We start from the raw sequence: 20,288 nt of genomic DNA, 5'->3' as shown, positions 1-20,288 counted from the left end.
GTTAATTAATGAACTCAACACTCATCTTTAATGTTTGCCTCAACTTTCAATGCTCCAGAAGTTTCTGCTCTTGTATTAACGTCTGCAGCGTTAATAAGGGTGAACTCCAGGGGAACCACACGGCTTAGCAATGCTTAACATGACAAAGGTTGAGAACATTCTCTGTCCCTGGGTTGTCTGGCAAGAAATCTTGCTCCACCACAGTATTACGAATACAAAAGTGACGACAACAGAGAGAGCGAGAGCGAGAGAGAGAGAGAGAGAGAGAGAGAGAGAGAGAGAGAGACTTAGAGAGAGAGAGGGAGAGAGTTAGAGCGTTAGAGCGAGAGAGAGAGGGAGAGAGACTCAGAGAAAGAGAGACTCCGAGAGAGAGATAGACACCAATCACGCAACAATCCTATCAATGTTTACCCCGCCCGACATCTGTGCGGGCGTGCATGGCCCCCACACAAACATGCACAGATAAAAACTGCCATTAAGGGCCAATGGTGGAAGTACGCGTGAGAAAGCTGAGCCTACTGGTGGGGTGGAGAGATTACGGTGGAAAAAAAAGAATGACTCAAGAGAAATATGATATGAGGAGAGAGAAGGGGGAGAGAGAGAGAGAGAAAGGACCAGAGGGAGGGAGAGATAGGCATGCAAGTCAAACAAACACGTCAGATTTGAGTGAGGCACAGAGGTACCGGCCGTTGACAAAGGCACCTTCCTCGTCAACTGAAACTAATATTGACACATCGACGCCCTCACAAGCATTAACACCGCTGGTGGAATTTAAGCAACTAATCAAATACTTGAGTCAACATGAGCAAAAAAATATGTATTTCATCTGAGAAGGATCATTGCTTGTTTATGACGGTGGGTGAAGTTCATTTCATCTAACTTTGAAAAGGGTTCCTCAGCATACATAACAAAACACAGAGGGGGAGAGAGAGAGAGAGAGAGAGAGAGAGAGAGAGAGAGAGAGAGAGAGAGAGAGAGGGCGAAAAAGAGAGAGACAGAGAGAGAGAGAGAGAGAGAGAGAGAGAGAGAGAGAGAGAGAGGGAGAAAGAGAAAGAGGGAAAGAGAGAGAAAGAGAGAGGGGGAACGAGAGGGGGAACGAGAGAGAGAAAGAGAGAGAGAAAGAGAGCGAGGGAGAGTTCTTGTTGGAGTGTGTGCTTGTTGGTGTGTGCGTGTGTGTGTTAATGGGTCTGAGTGGGAGGAGATTATTGAGCTTGTTGTTTTGCCACCTGCTACGTGTGACCACTGGGAGGAATAGAGTTTCACCCCTGCTCTGACAAGTTCTAAGGACACACACAAACACACACAGCCAGCCTAGCATTAGTGTAAACAAACCTCCTGTGCACCTGTTTTTCACCACTGTGCATATTAACTACAGATGCGTTTTCTCCACGAGTTTTCATGGATTTCATGAGCACATCACTCTCTCGACAGGTTAAACAAAAACCAGTTGATCGGGTCAAGAGCCCTGGAGGCCCACACAGAGCTAGAATATGTTCACATTCACAACAGCCAAGAATCCCCAACGTCCCAGCAATAGTTATCCCCCCCCCATCCTAGTTTCTCTTCCTCCCTCTTGCCAAATCCCCTCCTCTCCCCTCCTCCTCTCTGCTCTCCCGTAAACGTGGGGTTTGCGGAGAGGAAATGAGGTATAATCCAGAGGAAGTGTCAACAAGAGGGTGATGCAGTGGGAACTGCCAGCAGTCGTTATCTACAAGCCCACACACAAACACACACACAAACACACACACACACAATACACACACACACACACACACACACCAACAACCTGGGCTTTACGTTGTTGAGAAGTTAATGAGTCGTTCTTTGTTGGGTTTCCTGCTTTTCTAAATCCAAGCCAATCCGAAAAGCTGGGCTTGTTGACATACACACATTTGAACACAAACATCCACACACACATGCACATATTATACACACACGCATGCACGCACACAGGAAGATCTATACAGGAAGGTTAAATCTTGTTTTTACTCACAGACACCCTTGGACTCAATGACACGAAACAAAAACTAAACTGAAATATCAGCGTGCCGGATTCTCAGTCATATGACATGACACAGATCGAAAATGAATACGATGAAATCAGCCTTGAAGGATATTTCAGTGCATGAAAATACTCCAGAACAGCAAAGTTTTGTGACAATAGTGTTTAACAATCTTATGAAAAGTCAGATGTCTTACTCCAGGACAGGGAAAAGACATGCGGTTCTGGGCCTCAGACATTTGCGATTCATGAACCAACACATTGAAGGAAACAACTTTGAAAACATTGAAACAGATACAACAGATTCAAAGTCGGATCTGCCTGATTGGCAGCCATCTGCGATTCGACTAGGAAGCGAAGCAGGCCACAACTTGTGTGAGCCACCGAAAGCCCATCTGTGAGTATGTACATCTGTCTCACACCATGTACCCTGTCAAAAATAACTCGAACCCATCCGCCCTCTGGACACGTGTATCAACAGGAAGGCAGCTGGGAGCGACAAACAGGCACGCAGTGCCGGGTACACTGTTGTGGACGTCTTTAAGAAAGGTGACGGTAGGCAGCAACAACATGAAAACCGCAAACTTGAACCGCCCTCAGACAACAAAACAAAGCCACTTATATTTGATCAATTACTGAGTGTCTCCCAGCGAGGTGGCTCAGGGTAACACACAGGTGTGGGGTTGTGTGCCTGTGTCAGATGGAAGATGGCTTTTCAGATGCTACCTGTCAGGGTTAAGTTGGCACCTGAGCGCATGAGTCAACGCACACAGGGGCCGGTTTGTCTGACTCGCTGACTCATCTTGCACATGAGAGAGCGAGAGCGCGAGAGAGAGAGAGAGAGAGAAAGGTAGGTGGTGCTCGACACACAACGAGTTGTCCCGCCGGTGCTGCCGTTTATTTCGCTTTTTTAGCGGCTTTTGTATTGTTAAACCTTTCCAGGTCGCCACCTCCCTTTCTTCTGTTGCTCCCTCCCTCTCCTTTATTTATCCCTCCTTTCTGTCCCACTCCCTCCATCTCTATCTAACTATCTCTCGTTTTACTCTCCTTCCCCCTCTGTCTCTCTCTCTTTTCTCCCCCTCCCTCCCTCTCCATCTGCTGGTTTTTTTCCATGCCTGGAGGGGGTAGCCGTCACGCCCGCCCCCGCCCCCTCCCTGGGTGAAACATTAGCCCCGGCGGCTTGATACCGTAAACCTGTGCGGGTGCCTGCGAGTCAGAGGCCCAGTTGTGTTTGTAAGCTAATATTAGCGCTGCGTCTTGGCAAACAAACAGCTCACACACACAGGGAGGGAGAGGGGGAGAGAAAGAGACAGAGACATAGACAGAGGGAGATAGGGAGAGAGAGAGAGAGAGAGAGAGAGAGGGGGAGAGAGGGGGAGAGAAAGAGACAGAGACATAGACAGAGGGAGATAGGGAGAGAGAGAGAGAGAGAGAGAGAGGGGGAGAGAGGGGGAGAGAAAGAGACAGAGACATAGACAGAGGGAGAGAGAGAGAGAGAGAGAGAGAGAGACAGACAGATGGAGAACGGGAGAGAAAGAATGAGAGAGACAGACAGACAGACAGACAGACAGACAGACAGACAGACAGACAGACAGACAGACAGACAGACAGACGAAGTGTGTGAAGGTCGTTTACCACCTGACACAACACCATGCGATGGTAGGGCAGGCAAGCCCCATGTGTGGCCTGCCCTAACCTTATAGAGGGATACTCAGGTTCAAGATATCGCTCGACGTGACTAATACGGATGACTAACGCGCTGAAACGCAGGCCAAAGCACACACACTCACTCTCTCTCTCACACACACACACAGAGAGACACGTAATCATAACACGAAGCAGAAACAACAAAAGCAGTCAAAAAATGCAGACAATTGCCTGGGAGCTATTTATCAGACGCATATCCCCCAGACAGGCAGGCAGGGACTGGTGGCAGGCAGTGGGGCACGAGGGCCGGTCCATCAGCGTGTGTGTCAAGAGTCCCGGCATCACTTTGTCTGTGACGCCGCGCTGCACCAACACACTTCAGACACTTGAGGAGCCCTCGGTACCGGAGAGATGGCCGGCCCGCCTCCATTGTCAGAGAATCAAAATACAAAGCGTCCTCGGTCCCTCGCAAGAACGCACGCGCAAGCACGTGCTCAGACACACTTAGACACACAAACACACACACAAGCACGTGCCTAGACACACTTAGACACACAAACACACACACAAGCACGTGCCTAAACACACGTACACAACCAACACACACACACACAAGCACGTGCCTAGACACACGTACACAACCAACACACACACACACAAGCACGTACCTAGACACACACACAAGCACGTACCTAGACACACATACACAAGGAACTAACACACACACACACACACACACACACACACACACACATTTTCTCATGGGCTGAACCAAACAAGGCTGTTATGATAATGCAGCGATAATATCTGACTCATAATTGTGAAACCTCAAATATAGATGTCAAAATTGCAACACTGATGCTGGGTGGACTTTGGCTCACACTTATTAAGATGGCACTAAAGATTAGCCTAGCCTACTGAAACTGGATTCTTTATTTTTTGGATACTGATGCAAATCAGACATATACTATGACATGCTTTACCCACTCTGCTTGCAATTTGATCAGTGGGCTGATTCGAAACAGGCACTGTGCTTTAGGCATTGTGTGTCCTCAACCGTTTTATCAATGCAAACAAGTCATCAAGTCCGACGTGAATGGTATCAACGCAAAACTCATCTCACCTCAAGCCTAGCTAGTAGCTACTATGCAAGGCGAAGTGCTGTTAGCATAGCTTTTTACCGTTTTAGCAGGACAGATTAAACCACCACACATTCCAGGGATTTCCATAGATTAGTGTTGGTGGACTTTTGGGGATGTGTCCGGCTAGGAGGAGATCAGCAGTGGGTTTGTACTCCAGCTAGCTCTGGTAGCACCTGTGTGTTCTAGATCTAGTAAATGGTCCCATTTTGTCTTTATTACTGGCCCAACATTGGATTGATAAGTTGTTGATAGACCACCCAAACTATTAAGCTGGGCATTATGCTGCCTGTTTTGGGGGAGAGAGATATAAAAAGACAGTGAGAGAGCGAGAGACACAGTTAGTGAGAGAGAGACAGACGGACAGATACATAAAGAGAAGGAGACTGACAGAGCGAGAGTGAGAAAGAGACAGAGCGAGAGAGAGAGGGGGCATTGAAATGTGGTTGTGGGAATGAACAAACAACATAGCATTTAAAAGATCTTCTAGGGCTATTTGGATAAACACAGCAATAAAAAAGCGCCTGCGTCAGCAATGCCTTTGAATCATTAGGTGAACTCAGTACAAACGAAGGGTGAACAAGTGCACATTTAAATACGTTTATTCTTCATGTCAGGGCAGCAAGGCCTCTTAACACAATGTATTCTGGTGCAGTACTACAAACTACAACACAGAACTGTTTTTAATGAACTTTTAGATGTGGCCACAGAAATAAAAGAATCAGGAATAAAAAAAAAAAAACAATGAGCATAATGCTTTAATTTCCAGGAACTGCTTCAACATAATTATAATAGAAAGGCAGATTTTTTAGCTCGCTAGCCAAACATTGCGCAATCCTCCTTATTTAAAAACAGGGGAGAGTGAGGCAAGGGAACGGCTGTCCTGGTTATCAGCATTATGCCGTGAAGGGTGGGTGTCTAGGGCGTAGCCTGGGCATCAGAGGTCATGTTGGAAGGCCAAAGGTCACTGGAACGGTCAGCTGTTGGCGCTGCGTAAATCAATCACATGTTGAGCTAGCTACCACCACCAGCACCACCCGCCCGCCTACCCTAGAGCATCCATCCAGCAGCTCAAATGCCAAAGTCCCTCAGGAGCACCACTGAAGACGGGGAGCAGCTGTCTGCATCGTGTGAATGCCGTTAATCCGGCCCTGATGGGGTCTGTAATGCAAACAAACGAGAAGGGGGAACGGCAGAGGAACCAACCGTTCAACTACATGAAGCGATAACACTGATTATGTGGTCCGAACGGGTTTGGATGTGTTATATTCTATATGTTTTATGAGGTTTTTCCCCCACACCCGTGGGATATATAACGGCTACAATCGAACAAACCCATTGAAAGGTGGAAACGTGATTAGTTGCCTCATCTGTATGGGTCATGCCCACGTGTACCAAGAGAGTGGAATTGAACAGTAAAGCTGATTATGTGGTCAGAATGTATTATTTGTGCTGATATTTTATAAGCGCGAGAAATGTGTGTGTGTGTTAGTCTCTCTCCCTTTCTCTCGGCGGAGTCTGAGAGGGAACAATTGTCGAGGAACTGTTTGGGGAAATCAGACCTGATTATTGCAGCAAAACCATCAACGAGCAGCTGGCAAATCCAGAGAGTCCTTCTTTTTTCTCTCGCTCTGTCTTGTTGCACTCTAATTTGACCCAACCGCCATGCCATACGTTAGCACGGCCTATAACAGCCTTATTCCAGCTAATAGGATTTCCTCCATACATCATTACATAAAGACTGAACTTCATAATATGAATTTAATTGATGAGAGATCAGAGAGAATTGTGCGATGCGAGTGAGAGTTGGTTGGAATGGAGCAAAAATTAACCGCTTTAATAAAACAATCATTTCACCAGACATAGGAATTATGTACGGCGGAGAACAATTCGTCCGTTCTGAGGGGAGGAAATTGGATAATTTGCCAATCAGACCCAAGTATGTTTTAATCCGCCATGCCATTCAGCGTGTCCGCAGTGTTGGAACACAGTTCATATTGTCTCGTGACCGGGCCGACATGGCGCATGCTGAAGCATTGAAATTGACATACATGTTATACAATATAGTGTGTTGAAAACACCATCGGTTATGACCATATGACAAAAGGCCAGACTTTCTATATTTTCTCAAAAACTATCTATTTAACGTCCAACCCCACATAGACATCGTAGATATGGGTATTACTCCATGGCAAGACGCCAGAGCCTATTTAATATGCAACAAAATTAATGGAATAATAAAACACCAGTTCTTTTTGGAGAGACATAGCAAAGACCCATTTGTGCAATTCATTAATGGAGTGTAATTTGGATGCATTATCCCAAAGGCCATTACATACAGCGATTAAACTCCAGGAGGGAAAGAAAAAGTAACATCGCATCACCTTCAAGTATTTCCCAGATGGGGCCCAAAGACAATTATCCCGGCTTGGCTGTACAATCTATTCGCTTCTCTTCCATTATTAACGTCATCGTAGCTGTGGAAGCTTAGCCGTAGCCCGTTTTGGGGGCATACGGGACACAGTGGTGTTAATACACCACATGTTTGGACCGCGCCTCTGCTTCAGACACAGCATGAGCCCTCATCAGCCATGGACCGGCCGTTCCACCGGCGTGGGATTCACTGAGACTGAATACATGAGCCGTAGCGGGGGGTTTAGCTGTGTGGGCGTACACACTGGTTTGCCGTGACCCCGACGCCAGCCTGTGTCGGTGAGCCTCTCGATGGACCTTCTCGAACAAAGAAACACAGGGCGACATAAGGAACAGGAGGTAGAGCAGGTTGGCTGGTAACCGGTAGGCTTCTATTTCTGTCAGATGCTTGCAGAGCTGAGTGCCCTTTTAATTGGTGCCCCATTTTTGATGAGCTAGAGAGCTAGGCGAACTCAACGTTTTTTTTTGTCCGAGGCTCACCCTTAATTCTTGCAGCATCACTGTCCAGCCTCATGCTAGTCATTTGGCCCTCATGCCACTAAATGTCCTGGTTTCTTTTAAAGCACAGTGTTCTGTCACCGCCTCCATCCCCTAGACTAGGGGGGGGTGTAACAACACAGTGCGTTTATTCTACCGTAGAAAAAAACCTGACGGAAAAAGGTGACTTGTGGTATAAAGTGGAACTATCTACTTCAACTCCAAAAGAATAAAACAGCCGAAGCAGCTGCTGAAGTTCCGGCCTCAGAAGAAGTGAAAGCACAGTGTGGTTGAGGAAACATGTTGTGCTCTACACTGAAGCTCACCTGATAAGGAAGCCCTGAGGCATTTGACCGCTGGTGACCTTTGCAGCTGTCTTGGCATGCAGCCGTTTGGAGAAACGATAAAGTACATGTACCTTCCAGTGTGTGTGTGTCTGTGAGTGTGTATGTGTGTCTGCGCAAGTGTGCTTGCATGTGGCTGCGCAGGTGTGTGTGTGTGTGTGTGTGTGTGTGTGTGTGTGTGTGTGTGTGTGTGTGTGTGTGTAGCCAGGAATCCTTCAGAGCAAACAATGAGTTATATCGACAGACAAACAGGCGGCAAGTGATACCTATTAAACGCCTCCAGTCGGGTGATATTCTAACCTGATGGCTCTAGGTCTCTGTTGTCAGCAGAACGCACGACTCATCACAAAACCGCTCTGACCCGGGTCAGGTGAAGTTTACTTATGTAGGCCAAATTAGAAAAAAATGCCTACTTATGTAGGCTTTAGAAAAAAGGCCCCTCCTCTCGCACGCCCACACACACACAGACACACAATCTTTCAATCAGAAACCGATGAAGAAGAAGAAGGAGAAGAAGAAGAAGAAGAAGAAAACAAAGCAAATAGCCCCCTTATCTCGTTCCCATCGAGGTCCCCACCGTCTCACAGACTCCCCACATGGGTGAACCTCAGGGTTCCCTTCACACATCAGTGATGTTGTTAGGGTGTCTCAGACACGGCGCCGCCTGTGTACACAACGCGGGGGCCAATCGGCAAACAGCACTCCGTGACTCAGTGCTCTCATAGGCGAACCGCACGCAAACACTCAAAGCGAAAAACAACCAAAAACACTCCTCGCTGGTGTGTGTGTGTATGCTTTGGATATCATGGAATCAAACGAGAGGCAAGCAGATGATGGTATAGCCCGGAGCAGAGGAGGCCGACGGCATGACTATAAACCTCGCTCTGATCCGCTGAGTCAGCGCAGTGTTTTGATGATTCAGCGCACGCAAGGAGTACCTGGGTAGAGAGGCAGTGGAGGGAGCTGGTATGTTTGTATGTGTTCCCACTTGCCGCTGTTATTGTGCTTCTGAACACTCGACTACAAAAGTTCCCCTTCATGGACCCTGTTTATACCTGGGACGAGTGTTTGTATGTTCTTCGCCGGATTTGTGGGATATGAGGGCGCAAACGTGCGCTAAAATGCCGGGTCTGAATGCCCCCCCCCCCCCATGACACATCTGTGATCAGATGTGTCAAACAGCATCAGGAGGTTGCCTGGGATGTTTCTACCGCGTAGAGCGCAAGTGTGAATGCATTGGACTTCCCGGGACACTTACGGAGCATTCTATTTACATTCCCAGGGGAAGGAAATGATTGAGGCTTTCTATTTAGACTTCAGAAATCAAACTAAGGGGAACTGTAGGGGTAAATGTTACAATTCCAACAATAGAAGCACACTCGCCTTGAGACCCACACTCCGTGTCTCCCTTAACTCTTTAATAGAAACAGAAACAGAAAGACAGGCAGGCAGACAGACAGGCAGACAGACAAAGCGTGTCGTGGCTTGCTCAGTGTGTGAGCGTGTGCTTGTGCACTTGTGCGTGCATGTGTGTGTGCGTATGCATGGGTATCGATTTCACGTACGGACACAGAGTGTGTGGTACTGAAAAGCATCCGAGTGTGTAACTAAAGCCAACAACTCAGTGGCCACCCTGAGGTTGCCAAGAGGTTTAAGTAAACAAGATCTGATGGCGAGATAACTCGCTCTGTGTGTGTGTGTGTGTGTGTGTGTGTGTGTGTGTGTGTGTGTGTGTGTGTGTGTGTGTGTGTGTGTGTGTGTGTGTGTGTGTGTGTGTGCACGTGTGTGCGAGTGTGTGTGTGTGTGTGTGTGTGTGTGTGTGTGTGTGTGTGTGTGTGTGTGCGTAAGCCTGTGTGCCTGGTCAGGTATCCCTCTGAATAAACAATGAGCTACATGGAGACACTTTTGCGGCAATTACCGCCCTTGTGCAGCGTGATTTTTCCAACACCAGAACATCAGTTCACACTCCCAAAAGACAAAGTCCAGCTTCAAACACATTAGATGTGTCGGTCCCTTAGTACCTCTTTCAGTTAACAGAACTGTGAAAAAATTAATAAATATATATTAAAAAACAGCGCGTGTGTGGGCACAGACTAGCATATACCCTGATGGCCCTGCATCAGCGTCCGCTTCAGTAGTGACACCATCGCAGAGACGTGCATGTGATGTAATGGAGAAATAGAAAGAAAAAAAGAGCGAAAAGTGAGAACCAACATCAAACTATACTGACATATAGGGAACGATGAAATATTGATGAGGTTGACTTCAACAATTTGTCTGGTATAACAATGTAGATGCTAAACCATAGCAGAAGATTTACTCTCGCTCAACACGCGCACACACACACACACCAAATACAACATAAAAATGAACAGCACAATGTAAATTTGACTTGGATGCCTTGTGGTGTTGAATAAGCGAATGGAGCGAGGCCACAGTGCATGTTTGATCTCCCCTCTTTGTTGTGATCTGTTGAGCTGTGGGCCATAGCTCTTTGTTGCCGTCAGAGAACATCCACCGTCCTACAGCGATGCATGCTGTGGCCAAACACAGGTCAAGCATGTGACCGGATGAAAGGGTCATCACCTCAAGATTAAATATGCATGCAGAAAAGCTGGCCAATACGCCATGCCTCAAGTGTTCAAGTGTTGACCTACTTGTGAGAGCGCTGCAATGCTGTATCGATTTACCATTCATTATATATGCTCTGAAACAACAGACTTTGATCAGATCATTGGAGTAGAGCTGCCCGACATCTTGTCCATCTCCTCCTCCCGTTGCCTGCAGCGCTCTAAACGCATCCTCACAGACCCTTCTCATCCTGCCCATCATCTGTTCCTGTTACTCCCGTCAGGGAAAAGGTTCAGATCAAAAAAGGCACGCACCTCCAGGATGGCAAAGAGCTTCTATCCCTGTGCAATAAGGCTCCTCAACAGCTTGACCAGCCCACTCCCCACCCCCCTTCATCTCCCCCCGCCCCCGGCCCAGCCCTCCCTGCCCCCCATGGACTGCACTCTAAGACTTGATGCACCTTAATATGGAGATATGGAGATATATTGCTTTTATTATTTTTGTTATTATTTTATGTATGATATTTATGAATTTATTTATAAATCTATTTACTAATTGTTATTTAGTATTATTTAGCTGTGTAAGTCTGGTTGCCTCTACTGTCTCGTTGTCTTTATGGCAATGACAAATAAAGTACTTTGAACTTTGAACTTTGATAGTCGGTTGTGCTGCAAATGTTATTCTCTTATGTATACAGTTGAACCCTTAGTTCCCTGACCTGAATGACACGGGCATCTCGGAATGCCTGTATGGATTTTTAATCAAAGAAGATGATGATTAAACAGCGATTTTGTGTTTATGCGTTGACATCATTTTGATCCGCAATCTCCCATGCATTGTCGGACTTGAACTTGCGACATATGACACATTTCCTTCACAAAGGCACACACACACACAAACACACACACACACAAACACACACACACACACACAACATATTTGAAAACGATAATCTCATCTCACGAAAAACCAACATTAATGACGAAAAAGTCGAACAAGAAGATTAGGAGGGTCTATTATGACAGCAGGAAGCCAATCCTGTCAACATCTAACACTGACCTGATATCATTTCAAGAGATAACATGGTATAATGTAGCATCAAAAGAGATATACAGTGGCCAAAGCCTTCCCCAATCCTTTTCGCACGGAGCGATCACAAACCGCCAGTTCCATGACGGTTTATTTTCAATCAACTCAAAGCATAATCTGACAACATATTTCATCAGGAAGGGGATTGAGTAGATCCCCTGGCGTTTAATCCAGACGAATAATCAATTGGAAACAACAAAATCCGGTTTTGGGCTGCATGTGATAAGCAGTAAAAACGAATGATTCACTCCACCTGAATGTGGTGACGCAGCATATCACAGCTTGTTGGAGAGAGGGTAGTTTACAGCAGGGACAGGAAGTAGTGCAGGTAGGCAGCGAGCGAGAGAGATTATAGAAAAACAGTCTAGAAAAGGAATCCAACACACAGAGAGCTGATCTTCTCAGAGTAAAGGGCTGATTATGGTCCCACCTTCACACAGCGCAAGGGGGTTACCGACCCCTTACGTCCTTGCAGACCCTCCTTGCGTCCACCGCAAGGGCCTGACGTGCGCCTCCCAAAAATGTTAACCTTCCGTCGAGGCGACGCAGCAGCAGGGGCTGTGATCGATCCACTCATGAAAACCCGACGCAGAACCATAAAGGTTCACGACTGCGTCAAAGCGTCTGCGTGGTCATTGCGTTGTGTGAACGTGAGACCATAATCAGCCCTTAAGGCTTTCCGACACCCCCCGACCCCGGTCGATTATTTTTTTTCCCAAATAGGTTTACATTTTCTCACCTGATTGGTCAGAATGGCTCTCCTCCGATTGGTTATGGTTAGGGTTTGGGTAAGGGTTAACCCTAACCATAACCCTAGCCCTAACCATAAACTCCCGCAAACAGCCAAGACTTTTCAAAACACGATCTAAAGGAGAGCCCTTCTTACCAATCACAGGCGAGAATAGGTACCTGTTTGGGCAACAATATTTTGCGGCCTGGTTGGCCCTCTGGTGGACCCACCTGTCCTTCAGGAAGTCCACCACGGTCCTGAAGTCGGCGGCACAGTACTCCCGCTTCATGTCCATCAGCACGCTGTCCGACGCCGACTGGACGGGCACGTGCAGGAAGGCGTAGACCCGTGGGTGGTTCAGCACCTTCGCCATCTCCTGAACGGGGAAACACACAGAACAGGTCAGCTGTGTGGGGGGAGGGTGTGTGTGTGTGTGCGCGTGTGTGTAGGTATGTTTGTATGTGTGTGTGTGTGTGTAGGTATGTGTGTGTGTGTGTGTAGGTATGTTTGTATGTGTGTAGGGGTGTGTGTGTGTGTGTGTGTGTGTATGTGTGTGTGTGTGTGTGTGTGTGTGTGTGTGTGAGATTGAGTGAGAGACACAGAGTGAGACAGAGAGGGATGTGAGAGACAGAGAGAGAGATTGTGTTGGTGAGTGATTGAGAGACACAGAGAAAGTGAGACAGAGAGAGAGACAGAGAGAGAGAGTTAGTTTGAGTGAGTGAGTGAGTGAGAGAGCGTTTCATTGTGTGAGTGACGATTGAGCAAGAGACAGCGAGAGACTGCTTGTCTTGAACACACACACACACACACACACACACACAGTCTTGAACACGATGCACTGCAGCTGTGTACGGACGCAGGCTCTTGGTAGGATCGGGATCAAACCCCCGCAAGGACACTGGAGGTCCATTCGGCGGCAAAGCTTATAAAATAAAGTACAAGAGAGTGCACTATTTAAATAATTCAGAGAAAAATAAAAAGCGGATAAAAAACAAACGCATTAAACATTGAAGAACAAAAACAACAGTAACCAAGGACCCAGCAGATGTTGCGAGTTCCTCAAGAGAGAGACAAACAGACACATATTAGAAATAAAAAGGATCCCCTTGATGAAAGTGGAGAAGAAACAGGCAAAGAAAGAGACATGGCTTTTTAACGCACCAAACCAATTGAACTATTTAGCACGGCCACCCTTTCTTTCCCTGTTGATCAATGACAAAAACAAAAATGTCCCTCTCCTGCGATATCACCCCATAAACTATTCCAAGCACTTTCCAGTCCGTTTAATAAAACGAATAAACAGAAGAAAAACAAAAATCTCATCCCATCAAATTGGAGGTCCCAGGTTGGAGCACATTTAAATTCATGGATTCTCCTCCCGGGGGACGATGTTAGGCATGAGGCGTAGAAATGATATTCATAGTGTTGTGGCGTTGTGGCGGTCGCCGTTCACCAAAGGGCTTCACCTCATACGTTGTACCCCAGAAAAAACTCCCCCCTCCCAGACGACACCTGGGGACTCGCATCCAGCTGTTGGGAGGAGCTGGACACATCTGACTGGATGGAAGGATGGACCCTCAAACCCCTCTGCCCTAGCTACCCCTCCATTTCTTTGAAGCGTCCTTCTCAGTGCTCAGTCTTGACCTCGCTCATACTCTCATAGCGCCAGCGTCGCTTCCTCCTTTATAGTCCTCGCTCCCGATCGTCGTACGACCTCCCTCTTCCTCCGTCTCCGTTTCAAGGCAACACGTGGATCGGGGGGTTGCCGTGGTGACATGTGCGATGCACGGCAATAGAAGAACAGAGAGAGAGGGTGGGGGGGGGGGTTAAAGAGGCGGACCGCAAACCAGAGGGATAGAAAAAAAGAGAGAGCGAGAGAAAATAACTTCACCGTTGAGGGGACACAATAAAGAAACTGATACAAGAGTAGAAGGATAGAGCACAGCTCTCTGAAACTCTTGGATAAACCCCGCAGGCTTCGACAAGAGTTCACGCCACGCAATGAATTATCACAACATCAAGCGAAACGAACAGACTGGGTAATCCTTTTCCCCACTAATTTTGAGGTGATACAAGTATTATGGAAGAAAAGGTCTCTTAGTCAAACCTGTTCCCTCTAGGGCTGGGCGATATGGACAAAATCTTATATCACGATATGAGTAATTTTCTATCACGATATGGATATATATCACGATATGGTATTTTTGAAGTAAATTAAAATAATAAATGGCTTAAAATAACCATACTTCAAATTTGATCAGTTTTTTCTTTTATTTTGAACTTGAATTTCCATGCTTACAAAGGAGTAAGTAGCGAACAATCTGTCATTAACTGCAGTGTCATATAGTGCAAACATCTTGTAAACATTGAACTGTTTTTTCAATACAAAAAAAAAAAAAAAAATTTTTTTTTTTTTTTCCTCTCTCAGTATAAAGGATATGTCCAAATCTCTCCCGGTAGACACTTTCATATCGTCCACGGTATGATATCGTCATATCGCCCAGCCCTAGTTCCCTCCCAGAAGTGGAAACGCGTATTTCTTGAGGAGGGGAGACGTATTTGTGTTCTGGCACTATTGCAGTTCCAGCGCTATAACAGTTCCAGCGCTGGTGGCGGTTTATACTATTCTGGTTCAGAAGCAAGACTCCTCCACTACTCTGCTATCTTTACAACCGCATTTAAACCCTAGGTGAATGTTAACCCCGAAACGATTTCCCTCCCACATCAAGGCTTGACACCCGGTGCAGATATGTTCTGTACGTCGGGGCTTCAAAGCAAATCGGTAATCTGTGAGTGCAAGCCAACTCGCGAGATCTGCTTTGCTGACAGACTGGCTGGCTGGACATGGGGGTGCATCACCAGCAGTTAACCGCAACATCAACTCACACCATAGGCATGGAACGTCCCCGTACCAGCATTACAGCATATGATAAACGCTGTGTACCACCACTTCCATCCAACAAACAGGCCATTAGGCTAAGCTTGTCCGATTCAAACAATGGTTTAACGGCTGGGGCTGATGGTAGCAAAGGCCTCTGTCTAGTCTACCAGTCTCCCCTCCCTGTAGTCTGTTCGCCCTGTCTCTGTCTTTTCTATATCCAGCTCCCTCCGGAGACTGTCTCTACAAACATGCCCTAAGGCCTACAAGCCCACTTTTCTCAAAACAATGAGTGTCTGTGCAAGTGAAAGGTGCATAGCCCGAGAGCTATTTGACTAACTTGCTTGAAAAGTGATGGCTCGTTGGAATATTCGTATTTTTTATAAATATTTGGAGAGCACAATTGATTGACATTTAAACCGTTTACCCTCAGAAGTGCGTGGCTAGTCAATTCATGTCTCAATACATGTTAAACGTAGCTCATCAGTTAACAAACAAAGGTGCATAGACGACTTGCATGACTCCCTGACCCCTTAGGCGCTTTACAATAAAAATGAATGACAAAGAACCGTTTGACTAACAGACAATGGTTAAACTGTTGTCGAATTGCTGACTCTCAGGCAACCCAGACAGCTCATCTTGGGTCTGAGGGTGGTTGGTTCAATCCCTCACCGGGACTTCTCTAACTCCTGAGCTACACGGTGACTATTACATTGGAGCTCCCAGCTAGCCGGAGTCTGACCGACCGCTGGACCGTTGCATTGTTCACAACTGTTGACGGCAGCATTACGAATATGTTCGTACAGGCATTGGGACGCATCTGTCTCCTGATGGAAAGCCTCTTCACCTCACACGTCTTGTTCCTACATCTAACCCGTCCTGTTCCTGATGTTCTGTATCCGGCTGTGTCACAGAGAAAGGCTCCCTAAGGTTATTTCAGCCCAGCATCCGTTTTTTTACCCCCCTAATAGATGGAACTCGCTAAGCGCACACGCACGCACGCAGATTTGAAAACGGCTAAAATTAATTCATATTATACAACTGATAACATATTATTCTCAATGAGAATGCATTAATAAAATGACCTGGGGGACGCAGAGATTAAATGAGGGAAAGGGAGAGAGCGCGAAACGGAGAGACAGAGGGGGGGAGAGACGCAGAGACTACAGATGTCAGATTTATTCTGTTAGCGTTCATCAAACGTCTATCATTGCCATGCTAATCACCACTGAGGGGGGAGGAGGGTTGGGTCTTGCGGGGAGATGGAAAGAAAAAATTTGAAGAAATGATTTAATGATTTCCTGGAAGAATATGCTGATTACAGGCCGTCTTCTCAATTAAAATCTATTGTAGGGTACTTCCTCAAGTTCATTTAAATTCACACTCTCACTCACTCATTCAAAGACATGCATGCGTGCACACACACACGCACACACATCGAGCTCAATCGCAGCACTGCAGGGGGCTGACCAATGGAAGCTCCAAATTAGAAAGAATTAATTTGGTTGGCGAATAGAGCCTGATTGGTAAAATATATAACGTCACCCTGTGTGTGTGTGTGTGTGTGTGTGTGTGTGTGTGTGTGTGTGTGTGTGTGTGTGTGTGTGTGTGTGTGTGTGTGTGTGAGAGCTTGTCTGCTTCTGTACTGTCCATGAGTCCCCGATACATCCGGAGACATGAAAAGGCTCTAGCGGGAACAAGTTATGTTCATGACCATATCACAAGTCATTCAAGATGGAGGGATTCAAGTAAAGAGAGAAATTACACACAGAGGAAGACTTAGCAGTACAGACAAACATACACCGAAGCCACTAACAGAAATTGTCTTCATATTCTTATTTGATACTCAATTTCTCTGCTTTCTTTTTTTCTTTTCATAGTTTAATATCGAAACAGACTAATGACTGCACCTCAACTCACGTTTTGTTATTCCCTAGATCGTTCCCCATTTTTTTGGAATGTCAGTTGGCCTTCTGTTGACAGAAGCTACACTGTTCTTCGAAAAGGGCATCAGATGACAAATCTAGAGTACACAACTTACTTACACTTGAGTAAAGGACACATCTCTGAGTGGTCGTCCCTTGTTTCCCCATCAGGAACACACCAACGCAAACACAGGGCCGTTCCCAGGGCTCACAACGCAGTACGACAGCGCATCGGCCCCATGGAGAAACACTTTCCCCTCTCACCCGGATGTTGGGTCCTCACCCTGACACGCCTGACAGTGAGAGGTCACCGCGCACGAGACATCCCTCCAACGGGAACACCGCAACGTCCCCTCCGTGGAAATAGGCAAAACCTAGGTGTTTATCCCATTACTCCGACATGCGTTTGCTCCTGAGCGGAGTCCGTGACTAGATTATCTCCGACGGGGGGGGGGGCTTCGCTGCTCATTAGGCGCTCGTCATCTACATCGGTCCGTCAGTACAATGCACGGACCCCGGTGCCCAACCGGCACTTTGAATGCCGGCCGGAACAGGGGGGAGAATGAAGGGCCTGTTATTGCATTTGGTCCTCATCTCATTAGATCCTCTCTCATCTCATGACACAATGATAACTCCCCAGTGACCGCAATCATGCGTCTGAGAGCTCACGTTTCACACCCTGTGTCTGTGTGTGTGTGTGTGTGTGTGTGTGTGTGTGTGTGTGTGTGTGTGTGTGTGTGTGTCTTTTGGTGTGTGTCGGTGTGTCATTGTGTGTGTGTGTCATTGTGTGTGTGTGTGTGTGTGTGTGTGTGTGTGTGTCATTTGGTGTGTGTGCTTGTATTTTGGTGTGTGTTGGTGTGTCAGTGTGCGCGTCGGTGTGTGTGTGTGTGTGTGTGTGTGACTCGTTTTGTGTGTGTGTGTGTGTGCGTGTGTGACTCGTTTTGTGTGTGTGCGTGTGTGTGTGGCGGCGTGGGTGTGACTCGTTTTGTGTATGTGACTAGTTGTGTGTGTGTGTGTGTGTCGGTGTGTGAGTGTGTGACTCGTTTTGTGTGAGAGTGTGTGTGTGTGTGTGTGTGTGTGTGTGTGTGTGTGTGTGTGTGTGTGTGTGTGTGTGTGTGTGTGTGTGTGTGTGTGTGTGTGTGTGTGGTTCTAAACAGATGGCCCTGTTAGTTTGAGTGGTGGAGCTCTGCCGTCGGTCGCGTGGGGATTCCTCGGTAGGTGGAAGGACGCCCTTCGGTTCACAAAGGGCCATTTATCATGCACGCCTGTCAGGGCGCATCACCGCCTCTAATCACTCCACACCGACGCCCACCGCTGGGCACCCGGAACACATCCCCCCCGTCAAGAGCCCCCCGCTGGACTGGCTGGGCCCTGGCGCGAGACCACCGGCACTACGGGAGGATAACCAGGGAGATACTAGGAGAGTCTTCTCTCTAGTCACGTTTCTATCTGGAACACTGTGGTGGAGCAAGTAACAGGGAGACACTAGTCTCTCTCTCTCTCTCTCTCCCTGCCCCCCCCCCCCTCCCGCCCCCCTCTCTCTCTCTATATCTCTCTCCGTCCCTCTCTCTCCATCTCTCACAGTGGATCTTATAGTAATTTTACACCATATTTGATAAACAATCTGTAAAATAAATGTTTCATTAATTATTATTTGCAGTTCCACGTAGTACCAAACAAACATGGTTTGCTTGCTCAGTTACTCATGACGCTGAAGCAATGCAGCTATTAATTGATAATAATTTAAGTCATTTACCAAGCTGCCAGCATGCAAATTGTTGGTTTATTTTCTCAGTCTCTGAAAACAAACACTTTAGTGTACATTGAACGCTCAACAGAAAACGGGAGCACATTTAATTAAGAAATCACTCTGTGCTCTGAGAACTTGTGATACAGGCTTGGAATCTGATCGTGGAAGGGACATAAGAGAGTTCTGTTTTCCATTGCCAATGACACGTTGACCCCACTCAAATCTGGAAGTAAGCAATGTCTGATTGTTCCACATTGTGCACATCCAACTCCGACCCTCCTTATTCAAGCACACCATGCGTCATGTATTTTGAAGAAAAACTCAGAATTAAAAGCAATGATTAGTAAAATAAATACAAAATGTGTGCTGATTTTGTGATGCCGGACAGTTCTCCCGATCTGCGTCACATAATTTAATAATTTAATCACACGATTAAATTCCTTTCAATTCCCGCAGCTATCGTAGACGTGTGTTTTTCAGTTTGCACCACGTGCATGTTTAGATGCTCCGACAATAATATGTTTTCAGCGATTTTCTCAATCTTTAATTACGTCACTCCGTAAGTGTCCACCAAATTAATCCAAGCAGAAAAACAAGTAGACACGTACGTTGGGGTCGTGGGTGGGGAGGGTTGGGGGTCCGGGTATGTCGAGGTGTGTAAATTACCCTCGGGATCACCGGCAATCCGTCTTTGACGCAATAAAGATGGAAACTCGACACCGACGCTGACACTGGACGCGGTGGTCACTGTGGGGGGCGGGCAGTGAAACTTAGTCTCCCTATGCAGCCACCCCCTCCCCCCCCAGCTCCCCTCCCTCCCCCCATCCATACCCCTCACAGCTGTGTGTGTGTCTCCCTGGTTCCCTGCCTCCACACTCTCTCTCTACACGTACCCCCCCTTTCATCTGGGGAGGACGGGCCGGGAAACATGGTAGAATGAAAGAAGAGGGGGGGGAAAAATAAGGCAGGCGCGTTAACTGGCTTAACTCAATAAGATCTGATACCTTCCACCGCGGATCAGATAGCACTAAGGCAAATATGGAAGCGTGGGAGGGGGGAGAGAGAGAGAGAGAGAGAGAGAGAAGATTGATTTCACTGCGAGCATGCTATATGGGGTCTATTTTTCATCTCAGTTCTCAATCTTACTTCCACGAGGAGGCAAAAAGCTGGGGCGTCATGCTTGTGGGACATTGTGAATTGTTGCTCGCCTACGCTACACACAAACACACACCAATAATATCTTATTTCAGAGAGGAAAACCTGTCCACTTTATCCCTTCCCTCACATATCGGTTCTGCAGGTG

At 47.0% G+C, this 20,288-nt stretch overlaps 1 protein-coding gene across 1 annotated transcript in view; it reads right to left on the bottom strand.

The window, feature by feature from the left end:
* Positions 1 to 20,288, bottom strand: part of cdkal1 (CDK5 regulatory subunit associated protein 1-like 1) — a 230,509-nt gene that overhangs the window by 80,175 nt on the left and 130,046 nt on the right. Inside the window, exon 10 of the mRNA XM_030369576.1 lies at positions 12,663 to 12,808. Coding sequence (XP_030225436.1) covers positions 12,663 to 12,808 — 146 coding nt within the window. The remainder of the gene's footprint in view (positions 1 to 12,662; positions 12,809 to 20,288) is intronic.

The sequence above is a fragment of the Gadus morhua genome, chromosome 11, assembly GCF_902167405.1.
Source record: "Gadus morhua chromosome 11, gadMor3.0, whole genome shotgun sequence".
Classification (NCBI taxonomy): Eukaryota; Metazoa; Chordata; class Actinopteri; order Gadiformes; family Gadidae; genus Gadus; species Gadus morhua.
This window is presented reverse-complemented; position numbering and strand designations above follow the sequence as displayed.